The following is a 13,492-nucleotide window of genomic DNA, read 5'->3' as shown; positions in this document are numbered from 1 at the left end:
AAGCCCAGGGTAGTAGATCAAATAGCCCCCTGCTAGGGAGCCTATGCTGCAGGTTCGTTATATTCAAAGCACGGTGGGACTCCAGCTTGTGAAGTGGGGTGGAATGTGAAGAGTTTGCAAAACAAGAAACAAGATGTTTCTCAAATACAAGCAGCAGGGGCCCCACGGCAGAAGACTTCACTTAAGACTGCTACCCCCGCCCGCAAAAGAGAATTCTACCCTCACTCAAGTTCTTACAGAGCTCATTGCCCAATGCAGACAGTTGATTAACTGGAACTATGCTTCCAAAAGGAAACTAATCTTGTTCCCCCTTATCTAGAGTTGTGCCTATGCTTTTTCAATTGTAATGGAATCATGCTTCCACAAACACTCTCAAATGCACAACAGGGTATTGCTGCAGCTGTATTTCTATTTTTCCATCCTTCAAATTTCATGAATGGAATTAATTTTGATGGCTTATGAACAAACTGATTTTGCCCCTTCCATGTTTGTTTCTGCTGTACAAACTCCTACTGCAGAGAACACTGGTTTTTGTTTCAGTTATTTTCAGTGACTTTGGTACTGAGGGGAAAAGCAGGTCTCTCTCCATGGCATGGGGTGAGTAGGTATCTGCTCTACAGTGCTTTCTGCCAGGTAGGACCTAGGGGCCACACTTTTCATTTTGGTTTGGGGACTGAGGCTGCCAAGCAGCTCTGTGACACTGGTTTTGCCTGGAGCAGAGTGCAGTGCACTCACCTGGAGCTGGGAGCAGTGTCACTGCTTTGCTGATGTCTCTGAGAGCCAACACCACACACCACGTGTTACAAAGTCAGACAATTTATTACTCTTGGGTGATTTAAAAAAGGCAGAAGACAACGTCCAGACATACTGTTACTTAGAGGGGCAGCAAAGCTTTGTATAATTCATATACGTAAAGTGATCAAAACATAACCTTCAGATCCTTGCAGTCCAAAGGAAGGACAGAAACTGGAAACATAAACTTTCTGCAGCTTGCCCCAGTAATTGACTGGTAGAGCAGAGAACAACATAGTTACAGCAACAAAGATCTCTGTAATGATTTAAATTAGCTGTTTACACAATGGTGCTACTTGATTGTTCTGACAGAAACATGAAAGCAGGCTAAGCTTTCCACAAACCGAGTAATTAGTAACAATCCCCTCAGGTCTGCATTTTTTAGGACAAGGCTGTTGTAAAAAAAGAAAAAAGGAAAAAATGTACAATAGTACATATAGTTTTGTAGTAAAATGGTATCTGAACAGATTCAGTTCTCCTTCTTTTGTTAAAGCATATACAGCTTTATAAAATATAAACCTTCCAAAGGTCAATTTTAAAAGCTTAGAAGAGGCTTTGCTAATTCTACAAGTAACAGACAAAATACCATTTTGCTCCTACAAGATATGTATTTTATTTTACCTCAACAGTTTCAGCCTTGGAAGGTGAGCCATGAACTCCGCTACCATGTTCTGTGTAAACATCCACCAGTCAACTGAAGACTCCCCCTCGGATGGGAATGCTCTCGTTCAGCCCGTGTTCTATTAGCTTGATGTCCTCCAAATCATCCTTGATGATGCTGATTAGGTGACTCAGCCCTTCTTGCTGCTGCTTCAGGTGCTGCAGATAGTTCAGAAACCTGTGTGAGTATTGTTCAGCTTCACAGACCTAATGGGTAATATTTCTCAGTAGAGTCACGACTGGTGGCATTGGCACATTGATAATCCTGGCATCATTTCTTTGAGGAAGGAATAACAGCATTTTCTATACTAACAGCCCATCTCCACAGAGTGGTTTTGTACATTAGCTTGGTGCCCTAGCACTGAGACCAATTAAAAGGATGACTAGATCAAACAAAGCAACATGACATTCTAGATCCAGTCAGTGTGTCTGGCTGAAATGATCAAGCTCAAAGAGCAGGTCGGGGTTCTACCCAGTAACACTTACTTGCTTGATTTCCCTTAAGAGGTCTGCATCTATGTAATAGCGCTCTTCAGCCCGCACTGCTCCGAAGTGGTTCTGCATCCTGATCTGGGACATGAGTTCATTCAGTCTGCCCTGGGAAGAGAAACAGCCTTAACTCAAACACAACTCATTTACAGCTGTCACAGCTCCAGCATCTACCATTCCTTGAGTCTCCAGGGCTGGAAGCATTGCTGCTCATTTAACTTTTAGATGTTCTGGAAGACATGCAAAGGATGAGCGACTCCATGATTTCCAAGAGCTCAAAACTACTGAAATACCTATTGGCTATTCAGCAAAGAGCTTGATGCTACAACCTATCACACTGACAGACTGAAAGCCTTCCACAACTAATACACACACATGGTTTGGAAAACTGACATGTTTTCAGTGAGGAAACCCCAGAGGTGTTAGCAAAACGCTGTCATCCACTCACCTTGAACTGCGTGGGTGCGTTAAGTTCACACTGAATTGTATCCAACTGTACACGAAGCTGCTCCTCATCTGCTTGAATGGCATAACCACTTTTCCTTTGGATCTCCTGCTTTATTAGCACCTACAAAAGAAGCCTTTGACGTTCATTAGAGAACACTTGGCCCTTCCTTCTCCCCACCAGCCCATCTCTACATCTTTTTTGCCCTTCCTCCAGCTGGTTTCCCACTGGATTTGTTGTGTCATTTAGTCTGCTGCTCTAAGACCTCAGTGGTTTAGGCAGTAGGACTGGTAGGGCAGTCCTGTGGTTTTGGGTAAGTGAGAGAAAAAGGTCCCAAATATGGCAGACCTCAGCATTCCCTGACAGCTCTGCCTGGTACTTAAATGAACACCTGTTAGCTGAGGTCAGAATAATTTTCAGCCCTGACCTACACAAGATGGAACAGGTTCTTCTTCCCTCTGAGACTGTTTTGGGCACTAGAGTGTGTCAAAGGACTTATTTAGATTATCCCTGTTACCTGCAAGGTTCTGTGTGAAAGCGCCATCAGTTTCCTTTTGTATTGTGCAATTTTTGCCATAGTTGTCGTTTGGTTTTTCTGCAGCTCACTGATATCTTCTGATATTATCTGCAAAGGAGATGGGAGTCAATTGGAAGCCAGAGAAGTTTTTGTTAACAGAACAAGGCAGGCCTGATTTCAAACTGGGAGCTTCATGACACTACATCACCCAGCAACTTGGTGGCCTGGACCCAGATGATTTTAGAAAGCTTTGTTCTACCTCTACTGTTCTGCTTTGTGCTTATTTTCATACACCACTGGGATTTTCAGAAGGCATTGGAAAATTGGTTGCCCAGAGTTAAAAGTTTGTGCCAATGGACTTAATGGAGCTGGTGTGGATTAGCCTGTAACAAAACAGTAAGCTTGAACCTGAAACAAATGAAAGCCCAACCACTCTGCTCAGTTTTTGGGCAAAGATCTATTTAAGGGCTATATTAAGAACATGGCTGACGCTTCCGTTTTGACCACACAGGGTCACCAGGTAGGGATGCGCATTTAACAGCACATCCTTTGTCAACAGCAAGTCATGATAAAGATGAGCAGCCTTACATCTAATCGAGTTTGATGCTGTTTGGTCATCTGATCCTGGACCTTCAATCTTCTCAGCAGTTCCTTGAAACCCACCATTGGCACAGGAATAAGCCTAGGAGAACACAAATTTTTCTTACAATGTGTTTTTATACTGGACACATCAAACATAGTAAGGCTTAATAATTATGAAACAGAATCTAATATAAAGTCACAGATTATGATGATATTTTATAAATTAATACATAGCCATCTTCTTTTGCTTTGTTTTAAAGTCCTAACTATTCCCCACAACCTGTTCCTTTTTCATAGAGAAACCAGCCCAATATATCTGTAACCACTGGAGGGTACAAAGGTGCAGCACCTTCAGCAAGAAAGAGAAAAAACCATAAGGGTTGCAAAAAATAAGTCACAATAACTAATCTGTGTAATGGAGGACACCACTCCTCCAAGGAACCCAAGTAAGACTCTTTATCCTGACAGCTCCTAAGCGCCTAAATGGGCAAAGGGATTAAGACAGGCACTTCCAGTAATCTTCACTGCTTTCAAGGGGATCAGCACTTGGCCAAGTTGTACTCCAGTAACTTTCTCACAAATTACCTGAAGGGCACTGTGCAATTATTATCTCCTTCTCCCCTGTCCAAGCCTTGTTGCAATATTTCAATACTTGGACAGACTATTTGACTTACTTGTCAGGATCGGGATTATCAACTTTGGCTTGTTCCCATATAATAGGATCAACCCCTAAAAAAAAAACCAAAAAAAAAGGGATTTTTAGTATGGCTATCTGAGAGATGTTACAGCTGCTAACCAGAAAAAATGCTGTGCAATACACAAACCCTCTGAACTATGCTAACCCAAATGCCTGTTGCACAAATTAAGGTTAATTAATGTAGGGTATGTAATGTAGTGCTCCTATTGGATAATCTATACTTTAAAGGCAGAAATTACTACTGCTCCCACTATATGCCACACTTGGGTCATCTGTCCTTTTGAAGTTGCTTATTGTGTGAAACAAATATTTTAAAAATCAGTAACTAAGTGATCAAAGCACCAAATCAATTGGCAAAATAATCCCAGCAGGAGTTAGCTCTGACTTTTCTGCAAGACTAGGCCCAGTGCCTTTTCCAATCCAGATTTCATGACCTTTCATATCCTAAACATGGACATACATAAAAGCTATAGACACAAAGGAAAGTCATCTAATCAAATGCTGTGAAAAGCCCTTAACTACTCTAAAACAAGCTGTATGTGCAAAGCTGTCTGTGGCCACGTAGTTAAGCTAAGAGAGCCATGTGAAAACTGCAAGTGAGTACAGGACATAATTATTCTGATGTTTAACTTTCTTTTTTTCTTATTCTTTTCACAGGTGCTTTCCAGCAGGCCAACACCAGCTTTTTTCCCGGTGAGCCCAAAAGGCCCAGTCCACGCACCGGCAGGAGGGTTCTGCAGGAGCTGCTTGACTTGTGCTGGAGACAGCTCTGTCCTGGCCATGGACAGGCTGACCCCCAGCTGCTGCAGGGATGATTTGATGTTGGCTTGCTCAAAGTGGGCATAGAGGGTTGTGGCAGGAACTCTCCTCGAGGTGCCATTGGGGGAGCGCTCCACAATGTAAATGATCACTTCTGTCCTGAGCAAGGCAAAATGCAGAACGTCAGGAAAAGGTCAGCAGCACGAAGGAGCTAACACAATACACAACCACCCAAAATCCAAGCTATCACTTCTCCCAGCTGACTTTTAACTTCTTTAGGCAAGTGAGATGTAAAGTAACTGCAGGGTTCAATGCAGTAAGGGAGAGAGAGAAAAGCTGTAAATACCATGACATTCTCTGCTCTCTCCAATTTTACCAACCATATTCTATGGTGATACTAGTAATACATAAAGAATAAACTAAAATCTCTGGAAAGGTGCTGGACTTATTGCCCTAAGAAAAACTGTATGAAGGAATAAAAGATACAAATCAAACTCAGGATGAAGAGATCTAAAATCAAGGAGCTGGGGAGACAGTAGACTTAGGCAGCAACCCTTTCTAACATGCAATTCAAATGGGCAGCACCATGGGAATTTCACGTACTGGTCATCGGGCATTGTTTTAACTCCTTCGACATTGACAGTGAGGGTCTGGTTTCCTCCCAGAATTTTGTGTAGTGATTCTACGAGCTGCTGCTGCTGGCTTCGAATATCTGCTTCTTTTCTGTTAAACACCAAGACCACGAGGCCATCTTCATCTTTGTTGTTGGGCATTAAACTGTAACCCACAGCCTGCCAAGGAACAAATGAAAAATGAAGGTATATTACTTAGCAAATGCACATCCTTGTGGCGTGAAGGGGAGGGGCTAAATCCCTCCATTTATAGAGCACTGGTTCAAAATTTAACTCACGATTTATCCAGAGCTAAATAAACATTAAATCAATCCCCTTTTAAATTAATCTCTCACACAGCCATCAGTACAGCAGCTTTAAAAGTTTGGATTTTTACAAAATGTTCCTAAGTATCCTTTTTCCATCAGGGGAGTTGCCAACACAGCAGAGCTGACAGCAATTAGGAACATTTTACAAACCGACCCTTTTCCAAATTTCAAGTGGAACCAGAGGATCAGACTTTATTACAAGCAAAAGCAGAGTGGCAGCTTTCACCTCCTCTTGCTTATCAGCTCTCACCCCAAGGTGGCACTGGTGACAGGGTGGAGAGCAAGGGCTTTGTGAGGCCCTGACACTGCACGTGTGAGGGTGACCTGCACCTTTCCCCTTGTGCAAGTTCAGCTGAAGAGAGAAATGAGTTGGGGATGTGCCCAGGAGCCCAGTTTTGTCAGCAGAGGGTAATGCCCTGCCATGGTGAGCCTTGCAGAACCAGCCATCCTGTTATGGAGCACAACAGCAACAGCTAAGGAAGAATTTGTTTCTAAGCACATGACATGAAATACTCTGGTATTTCTGTTTTAAATAAATAACTCTTCTACAATCTCTTTATGCAACCCAGCATCTTCAAACTAGAACAGATGTATTTTACTGCACTGTGGTCCCTCAAACAACAGCCTGTAAGACACGCCTTAGCAGCATGTATTTCTTGGTCTGGAGCTGCATGTTTCTCATGTGTCCTAGAGCTGGAATTGTGTACAAGTGGACCCTTCATGTAATGCTTCTTTCTTATCTGATGCTGGGTGTTTCCAGAGGCAATAACCAAAACAGCTTATGATGCTCTGTTCCTATCCCTGGGCCACCTTCTCCCCTATTTTTTGCAGGCATCTTCCACTGGTGGCACAGATGGGACTTGTCAGTATTTCACTTATGGCATGTGAATTCATGGCATTAGAAATGTTCCAGTCACAGGGACAAGAGTAAACACAGTATCTGGTATTGTCTAACCTGAAGACTCTTCTTTTTAGTAAATGAAACTCTAAAATAACTGATTTTGCATCACACAACTTAAAATGGGCAATTTTTCAAAGCTCAGAAGCTGTGAAAGCAATTTCAGACAACAACTTACAAGGAAATAAGCTTTCAGGTGCATTGCTAATAAAATGTTCAAGGTGACACTGAAAAACGTGATGCAACAAAACCAAACATTTGTTAGGCACGCACAATTGCTGCAAAAATGCTACACAAGTCTCATATGTAACTCATCAACACTAGACTTAATTCAGTATTAACCTACATTCAGGACACAAAGTTTGCACTCCAAAGGATCAGCTCAGGGAAGGAAGGTATCACCATGCCTGCCCCAAATCCCCTTACAAGCCTGAGGCTTAGCAAGACTGTCAGCAGATGCAGGATTTGCAGAGGATGGAGAGACACAGTTTTGTCAACATGAGAAGCAAGATCTGGAACTGCTGACGATTTCACACAGGGAATGGAGTCAGCATGAGCACTGACAAGGATAAAGGCTGGTGGATTTCAAACCTGGCATGGGCCAGGTTCATAGAGGGTTATTTTAATCTAGACAAAGCAAGGAAGAAAGACCCTGAAGTTCTTATTCCAAATATTCACGGTTTCTTTCAGACAAGAAGGTTATTTTTAGTTGTTTCTGTCTTACTGTAACATACACAGACACACATTAGAATTAATTTCCATAGATCTGTTTGAAGTACACACACACTAACCTGAATGCTAGCACATGAAATTGCTACTTTCATGCTCCACATCAGGGCTCATTATCTAGTCCCTCCACACCACCCAGATTTCCAGCATCTTCGAACCTTTTAATGAGTAAGCATCAGAACTGTGCAGATTACCTGGAAAAATACTGTTTCAGAATACTCTTACCAGCGACAAACTGATTTAACACCCATGAGCTGCTCAGACTCAGCCGAGTAAGGGATCGGCGCCCTCTGCAGGCAGCTGAACCATGCCATACCTTAAACCGGCAGAAGGGGTTTTCCTGCGTGAACTCCACCGGAGCGATGTTGTTATTGAAGTACCCTTTGCCCGTGCCCCAGAAGGCCTGGAGCTGGTTCCACTTGGCCAGAATGGCATCCCTCTCATCTCCCAGCAGCGTCGGGGCCGAGAGGGCGCTGGCTGTGTTGATGAGCTGGTTGGACTGAGCGGGTGCCTGGGCAGGCTGGTTGAACAACCCAGTACCTAACGCTGGGTGGGATGAAGAGAAATAAATTAACCCCTCGACCAACCGTGACCATGCTATCACCTACAACCTGCCTATCACTAGCATCACTTCTTATCAGATTCTGAGAAGCAAAATAAAACCACCTAACAAATAAATGAATTAAAATCAGATCATGTTTCTTGAGTGTCTTTTTACAGCCATTTATCATCTACAAAAAAAGTTCCTGAATGCTACATTAACAGAATTTTTTTTTTTTTTGTTAAAGGAGGCACCTGTAATAATCCATGTCACCACCTGGCACTCTCAATATCTAAATCTGAGAGGTGGTTACAAATTCAGTGGACTCAGAGCCTGAAGCTGCTTATTATCCAGCTCCCATTTAAATTATCTTCAATGCCTTTTTCCTTCCCCTTCTTGTAATGCTGTGACTGCAACATCATTCTCTACATTCTGCCAGCATTAAACCAAAGGGGTAAATATTGTTGGAAGCTCAAGGGTGAAGCTCAGGGACTCGCTTGAGCTCTAGTTTAAGAGTTTAAGTGTTAAACAACCTCCTGTTACCATACACTTCTGTCCCACTACCCCAGCAACTGAAGATGGCAGTGTAGCGCTTTCACTGCTAAGGGATGGGTAAATCCACAGGCCATACTCACTGGTCTGCTGCTGCTGCTGCTGGGTTCCAAAGCCTCCAAAGCCTAGCCCAGTTCCCAACCCACTACCCAGGCCAGTTCCAGTTCCTGTGCCAAAACTGGTACCAAATCCAAAGCCTTTGTTCTGGGTACCACCAAAGAGTCCTGGGGAAACAAGTCCATGATTAGTGAGAAGAAGAGCACAGCAGCCCTGCAATGCAAAGCACTCGTGGATTTGCTCTGAAGGAAGGCAGTCAGTCCCTCAGCCCCTTACCGCCAGTGCCAGTATTGGTGGGAGCAGAGAAGCTGAACGCCGGTGCCGCGCTGGTGGTGGTGGTCCCAAAGCCTCCGAAGGCACCTGCCGAACACAGACCGCGGTCAGGCAGCGGCACAGGGCCCCGGAGCTGGGCACAACACCACAACCGACCGCACGCCTCGGGGGTTATGGCAACAGGTGCTGACAGACGGATGGCACATGGCACAAGCATGTCGTTCACACTGAGCATGGGCACCGAGCTCGTTGCCCAAGGAAATGGGGGAGAAACACGGACCACAAAGCCACAACTTGTATGGTGTGTCAAGAAAGCAAACAAAAGGCAGCAGTCAACTGACATCTTGGTCCTTTACCAGAGGGATGTGCTTTCCCTAGTGACAGACACAACTAACAGTACTATTTCTTCATTCGTTCTCAGGAATACTTCTGGTCAATGTCACTACTAAGTGTTTAATAAACAACTTGATGTTTTGTGAACTTTACAAAAGGTCCTAACCTTGGGAAACAAACCATAGCCTGAGGCAGATACACACAGTCGCTGTGCTTACAAAATTTAAAATTTACAGGCAAAATTTACAGGTAAAATTCTACTGAGTCATTTTCTTCAAAGCCTTGTTTCCCAATGATCATTCCCATTACACCTCATTTGGAGGTTCAACCACTAGTATAGGAAGATGGATGCAAAAGCAATAGGCCTTCCACAGATTGTCAGGAAAAGCAGCCACTGGCCAGCAGGAGAGGACCTAAGTGAGCGCCTGAGCTCCAGTGGTGCCAATGGCACTGGCCCAAGGTGCAGCCTGTGGAGCGCTGACCTGCCTGGGAAACCAAGGTCTCTGTGTTTCATGCTGCTTTTACACATGCTCAAACAACAAAAGACAGTCTGCTACACAGGATTTGTCACAAAGATGCTGCCTCTCCTCCCTCACATGTCAATAGCAAAAAAAAAAGGGTTCTTTAGATCTGTTACACTCACAGTCCTCCTGTCCACAAACCAAATGAAAAGCATAAATCAAAGCTGATATGCAAATGTATTTTATTTCCATTCAGCAAACACCTTGATGTGAGTGGGCACAAGAAATTGTTCCCTCTAACAGTCCTCTAACAGCCAGCGAGCGGGACACCCTGGCAGGAGCACCAGGAGATGACACCATTTTTAGGTACCTGTGTACCCACTGCAAATTTAGTCATCCTTTCTTGAAAAGGACCCGAGAGTACAAATTAATTAAATATCAGACAGGCTATCCATGGTCTCTTCTGGCGCAAATCAACGAAGCCAGTGAAAAGTGTTCACAGCAAATAAACCCAATGAGACAGATGAGAGGTGCTGACACAGAGAGCGATGACACTGTGGGATGGACAGAATTCCTATACGAGCAGCAGCAATGGGACCCCCTGGGCTAATTCCACACCTACACGAGCATCAGAAATCCATCCGGTCCAGTGCTTTCATAGGGAATGGGAAATATTTGAGGTGAAACGACATCAGCTGATGGCTCAGATCTGATGGATCTCCAAACAAAGGGATTCCTTGGTCACCCCCAGTGCCCCCATCCCGTGCAGGCCTCCCTGGAGCACGAGCACCCCCGGTCACAGCTGGCTCTGACTTTGTGCCGGTCGTATACAATTCGTTTCTGCACAGAAACTACTGCGGTGTGGTGCGTTCATGACAGCCAACGCAAGGCCGATGAGGAGACACGGGGGAAGATGGAAACATGACTGCAGTAGTCCAAGAATCTCATGTCAGGAAACAGGGGAAAAGGACCGGCTCTGGGATTGCTCGGGATCACCTGGATTCATTCCCATTCCAGAGACTTTTGCCTATGGGGTTATTTTTCCTCAAAAGCTATTCCTCAAGAATTTAACAGGCAAACCCCCTCCCATTCCATTTCCAGAGCTTTTGTGGCCAGTCTTCACTGGATATGAGGATTAGTAGCGGACACAGATCCCCGGTGAGGGATGTAATTCTTGGACCCCTGCTGGTAACATTTACCACAGAACACGTATTCACGCATTATCTACCTGCGCTTGCCAGACTGTTACCAAAATTGAAAGGTGGAGTTGAGGTAGTGGAAACACCGAAATTCCCAATATTAAAATTCACCGCGGGATTAGCAGTTAATCCGAAACCCCCAAAATTAAACCCACTGGCAGTGGAGTTTGCAGTTTCAAGCCCACCAAATCCTGACGAGCGGGAAGCAGAAAAAGAGCAAGGCAACATTAGTTCTGAGTGAAAGGCAGGTCCCAGGAGAGAGAAGCTGAAGCATTTTTCCATCCCCATGGGCAAGACAGGCATAGACACAAGAGTAAAAGGTATTAACTGGCAGTAAACATTATTTATTGCACACAAGGAGGACACTTAAAAGCTCCAGACACTGCTGCTGTAAGGACATTATTTTTCAATCATACTGTGCATAAAGCAGCAGCATTTCCCCACATTATTTCAAAGCCTTATCTCTGTGATTCAATATTCACATTAACAGTCATTTTTAACAGCCTAAGACCGCTCAATACAGCTTCATCTGTGTTAAGTGCAACAGATAATATCAAAAATAATTCATAAACTATGAAGGAAGGCAAGGGTAAATAATTTTCAAATACAAATACACACTCAGATACCTGACAGAATAACCACGAAACACAGCTCCAACAGCTGAGGCACTACACAAGCCTCAGCTACTCCAGGGCAGACTTATCCAAGTTCTACTGCCAAAATCTGCCCATCTCAGCCTTACTGGATTTACAGATGCACCCAGCACCCAGGGATGCAGCTGAAATGGGTTTATGCTGGACAGACAATGGGAAGTCCTGAGATATGATACCAGATTTCCCTCTGACATTTGTTTCTGAGTGTCATAAACCTTGCCACAGTGCACAGCTAGCTCAAGGTGATGTTTTACTTCAGATGGGGCCAGAAAGTGTGTGTGTAATAGAGACAGTAAAATTCAGGTTAACTAGAGCAAAGACGAGTCCTGTCCAAAGGACTTGTGTGGAGTCAACAAATAATTATTTTACTAAGTGAGGGCAAGGAAAGCTCTGTCTTACACTTCACCGTGACTAACAGTGACAAAAGCAGAGGGGAAAATGTCTAATTTTACAAGTTAACCCCTGTCTTTTACCTTGCTCAAAAATGAGCTTCCAAGGGCATCTCGTCCAAATTTACTGCAAGCAAAGTGCTGATCCGAGGGACCTGCACCACCTCATCACAAGCGCCTGAAGGGCGACTCCCGGACTCCCGCCGGAGGCCGGGCGGCGCGCGGGACAGCGCCCCTGAGGCGGCCGCGGCTCCCATTGGCTGGGGGGCACGCGCTGCCGGCCACCTCCGCTCCCATTGGCCGCAGGGCACGCGCGGGCCGCCGCCGCTGTCGTTCTCATTGGCGGGGGGGGACGCGCGGGTCCCTGAAGGGGCCGCGATTCCCATTGGTGGGGGGGCACGTGCGAGTCCGTGAGGCGGCCGCCGTTCTCATTGGCGGGGGGGCACGCGCTGCCGGCCGCCACGGTTCTCATTGGCGAGGGGGCTCGCGCAGATCCCTGAGGGGGCCGAGATCCCCATTGGCTGGGGGGCACGCGCGGGTCCCTGAGGCGGCCGCCGTTCTTATTGGCGGGGGGGCACGCGCTGCCGGCCTCAGCGGTTCCCATTGGCGGTGGGGGGCAGCACGAGGGGGACACGCGCGGGCCGCCGCCGCAGTTCCCCATTGGCCGGGGGGCACGCGCGGCCCTCCGAGTCGGCCGCTGTTCTCATTGGTGGGGGGGGCACGCGCTGCCGGCCGCCGCTGCTCTCATTGGCCAAGGGAGGAGGGGGGCACGCGCTGCCTGCTGCTCGGCTCCCCCCACCCCGCCCCTCCGCGCCCCGCTCTCCCCGCGCTCACCGGTCGGGTTGGCGGCCCCGGCTCCCGCCGTGGCGCTGAAGTTGAAGGCCATGGGGCCGATCGTGGGACGGCGAGCGGAGGCCCCCGCGGGAGGCGCGTACGAGCCCCCGCGGCGGGTCCAGCCACAAACAAAACCAGCCGCACGCGCCGCTTTTCCGCCGCCGCCGCCAAAGCGCTTCCGGGTGGCGCAGGCGACGCGCGGTGACGCAATCGGCGCGCGCCAGCGGGCTGTACCACTGCGGGCAGCGGGGCGGGGGCGCCGGGAGAGGCTTCTTGTCCCAAGGGAAATAAAGGAGAATAAAGCCGAGCAGCTCTTCCATGAGGACCGCGGGCCTTGCCGGGATTCCCCAACACTGGGACCGCAGTGGCGCTGGTTCCCTTGCGTGTCCCCGCTCTAGGAGCTGGCGGACAGGCGGAAAGGGACGTGACACAGCTCCTTCCCAGTGAGGGCTGCCACAGCCACGAGGAGCAGCTTCCTTCCATGAGGGAACCGCTGCCCACGGATGTGGCGGAGTCTCCCTCTCTGGACACATTCCCGCGGCAGCTGCACCCAAAGCATCCCACGGTGCTGGGAAAAGCAGAGCAGAGCCAGGCCCCAGAGCGTTTTCTCAGGGTCATTCCCAGAAAACAAGATTTGGGGTGACAGTGCTACTACCGAATTCCAGGAGGGCTTGGTCTGGAAGGCACCTTCA

The 13,492-nt window shown here is 46.8% G+C and overlaps 1 protein-coding gene across 3 annotated transcripts; it reads right to left on the bottom strand.

The window, feature by feature from the left end:
* Window positions 1-798: 798 nt before the first annotated feature.
* On the bottom strand, window positions 799-12,991 carry NUP54 (nucleoporin 54). 3 transcript variants are annotated; one of them, XM_030239092.2, is made up of 13 exons: window positions 12,801-12,991; window positions 10,954-11,115; window positions 8,935-9,018; window positions 8,685-8,825; window positions 7,825-8,054; window positions 5,545-5,732; window positions 4,904-5,100; window positions 4,160-4,214; window positions 3,492-3,585; window positions 2,904-3,011; window positions 2,390-2,509; window positions 1,939-2,049; window positions 799-1,611 (listed from the first exon to the last, which is right to left on the bottom strand). In XM_030239092.2, the coding sequence occupies exons 1-13, from the start codon at window positions 12,850-12,852 to the stop codon at window positions 1,483-1,485; spliced, it is 1,671 nt and encodes a 556-aa protein (XP_030094952.1). In that variant the 5' UTR covers window positions 12,853-12,991; the 3' UTR covers window positions 799-1,482. The 3 variants fall into 3 exon arrangements, with proteins under 3 accessions (XP_030094952.1, XP_030094951.1, XP_009096748.2); XM_030239091.2 differs by lacking the exon at window positions 10,954-11,115 and having other exon boundaries at window positions 12,801-12,989; XM_009098500.4 differs by lacking the exon at window positions 12,801-12,991 and having other exon boundaries at window positions 10,954-12,138.
* Between the last annotated feature and the right edge of the window lie 501 nt (window positions 12,992-13,492).

This window comes from Serinus canaria, chromosome 4 (assembly GCF_022539315.1).
Source record: "Serinus canaria isolate serCan28SL12 chromosome 4, serCan2020, whole genome shotgun sequence".
Taxonomy (NCBI): domain Eukaryota; kingdom Metazoa; phylum Chordata; class Aves; order Passeriformes; family Fringillidae; genus Serinus; species Serinus canaria.
The sequence above is the reverse complement of the archived record's forward strand: the minus strand, read 5'-3'. Positions and strand labels throughout refer to the sequence as shown.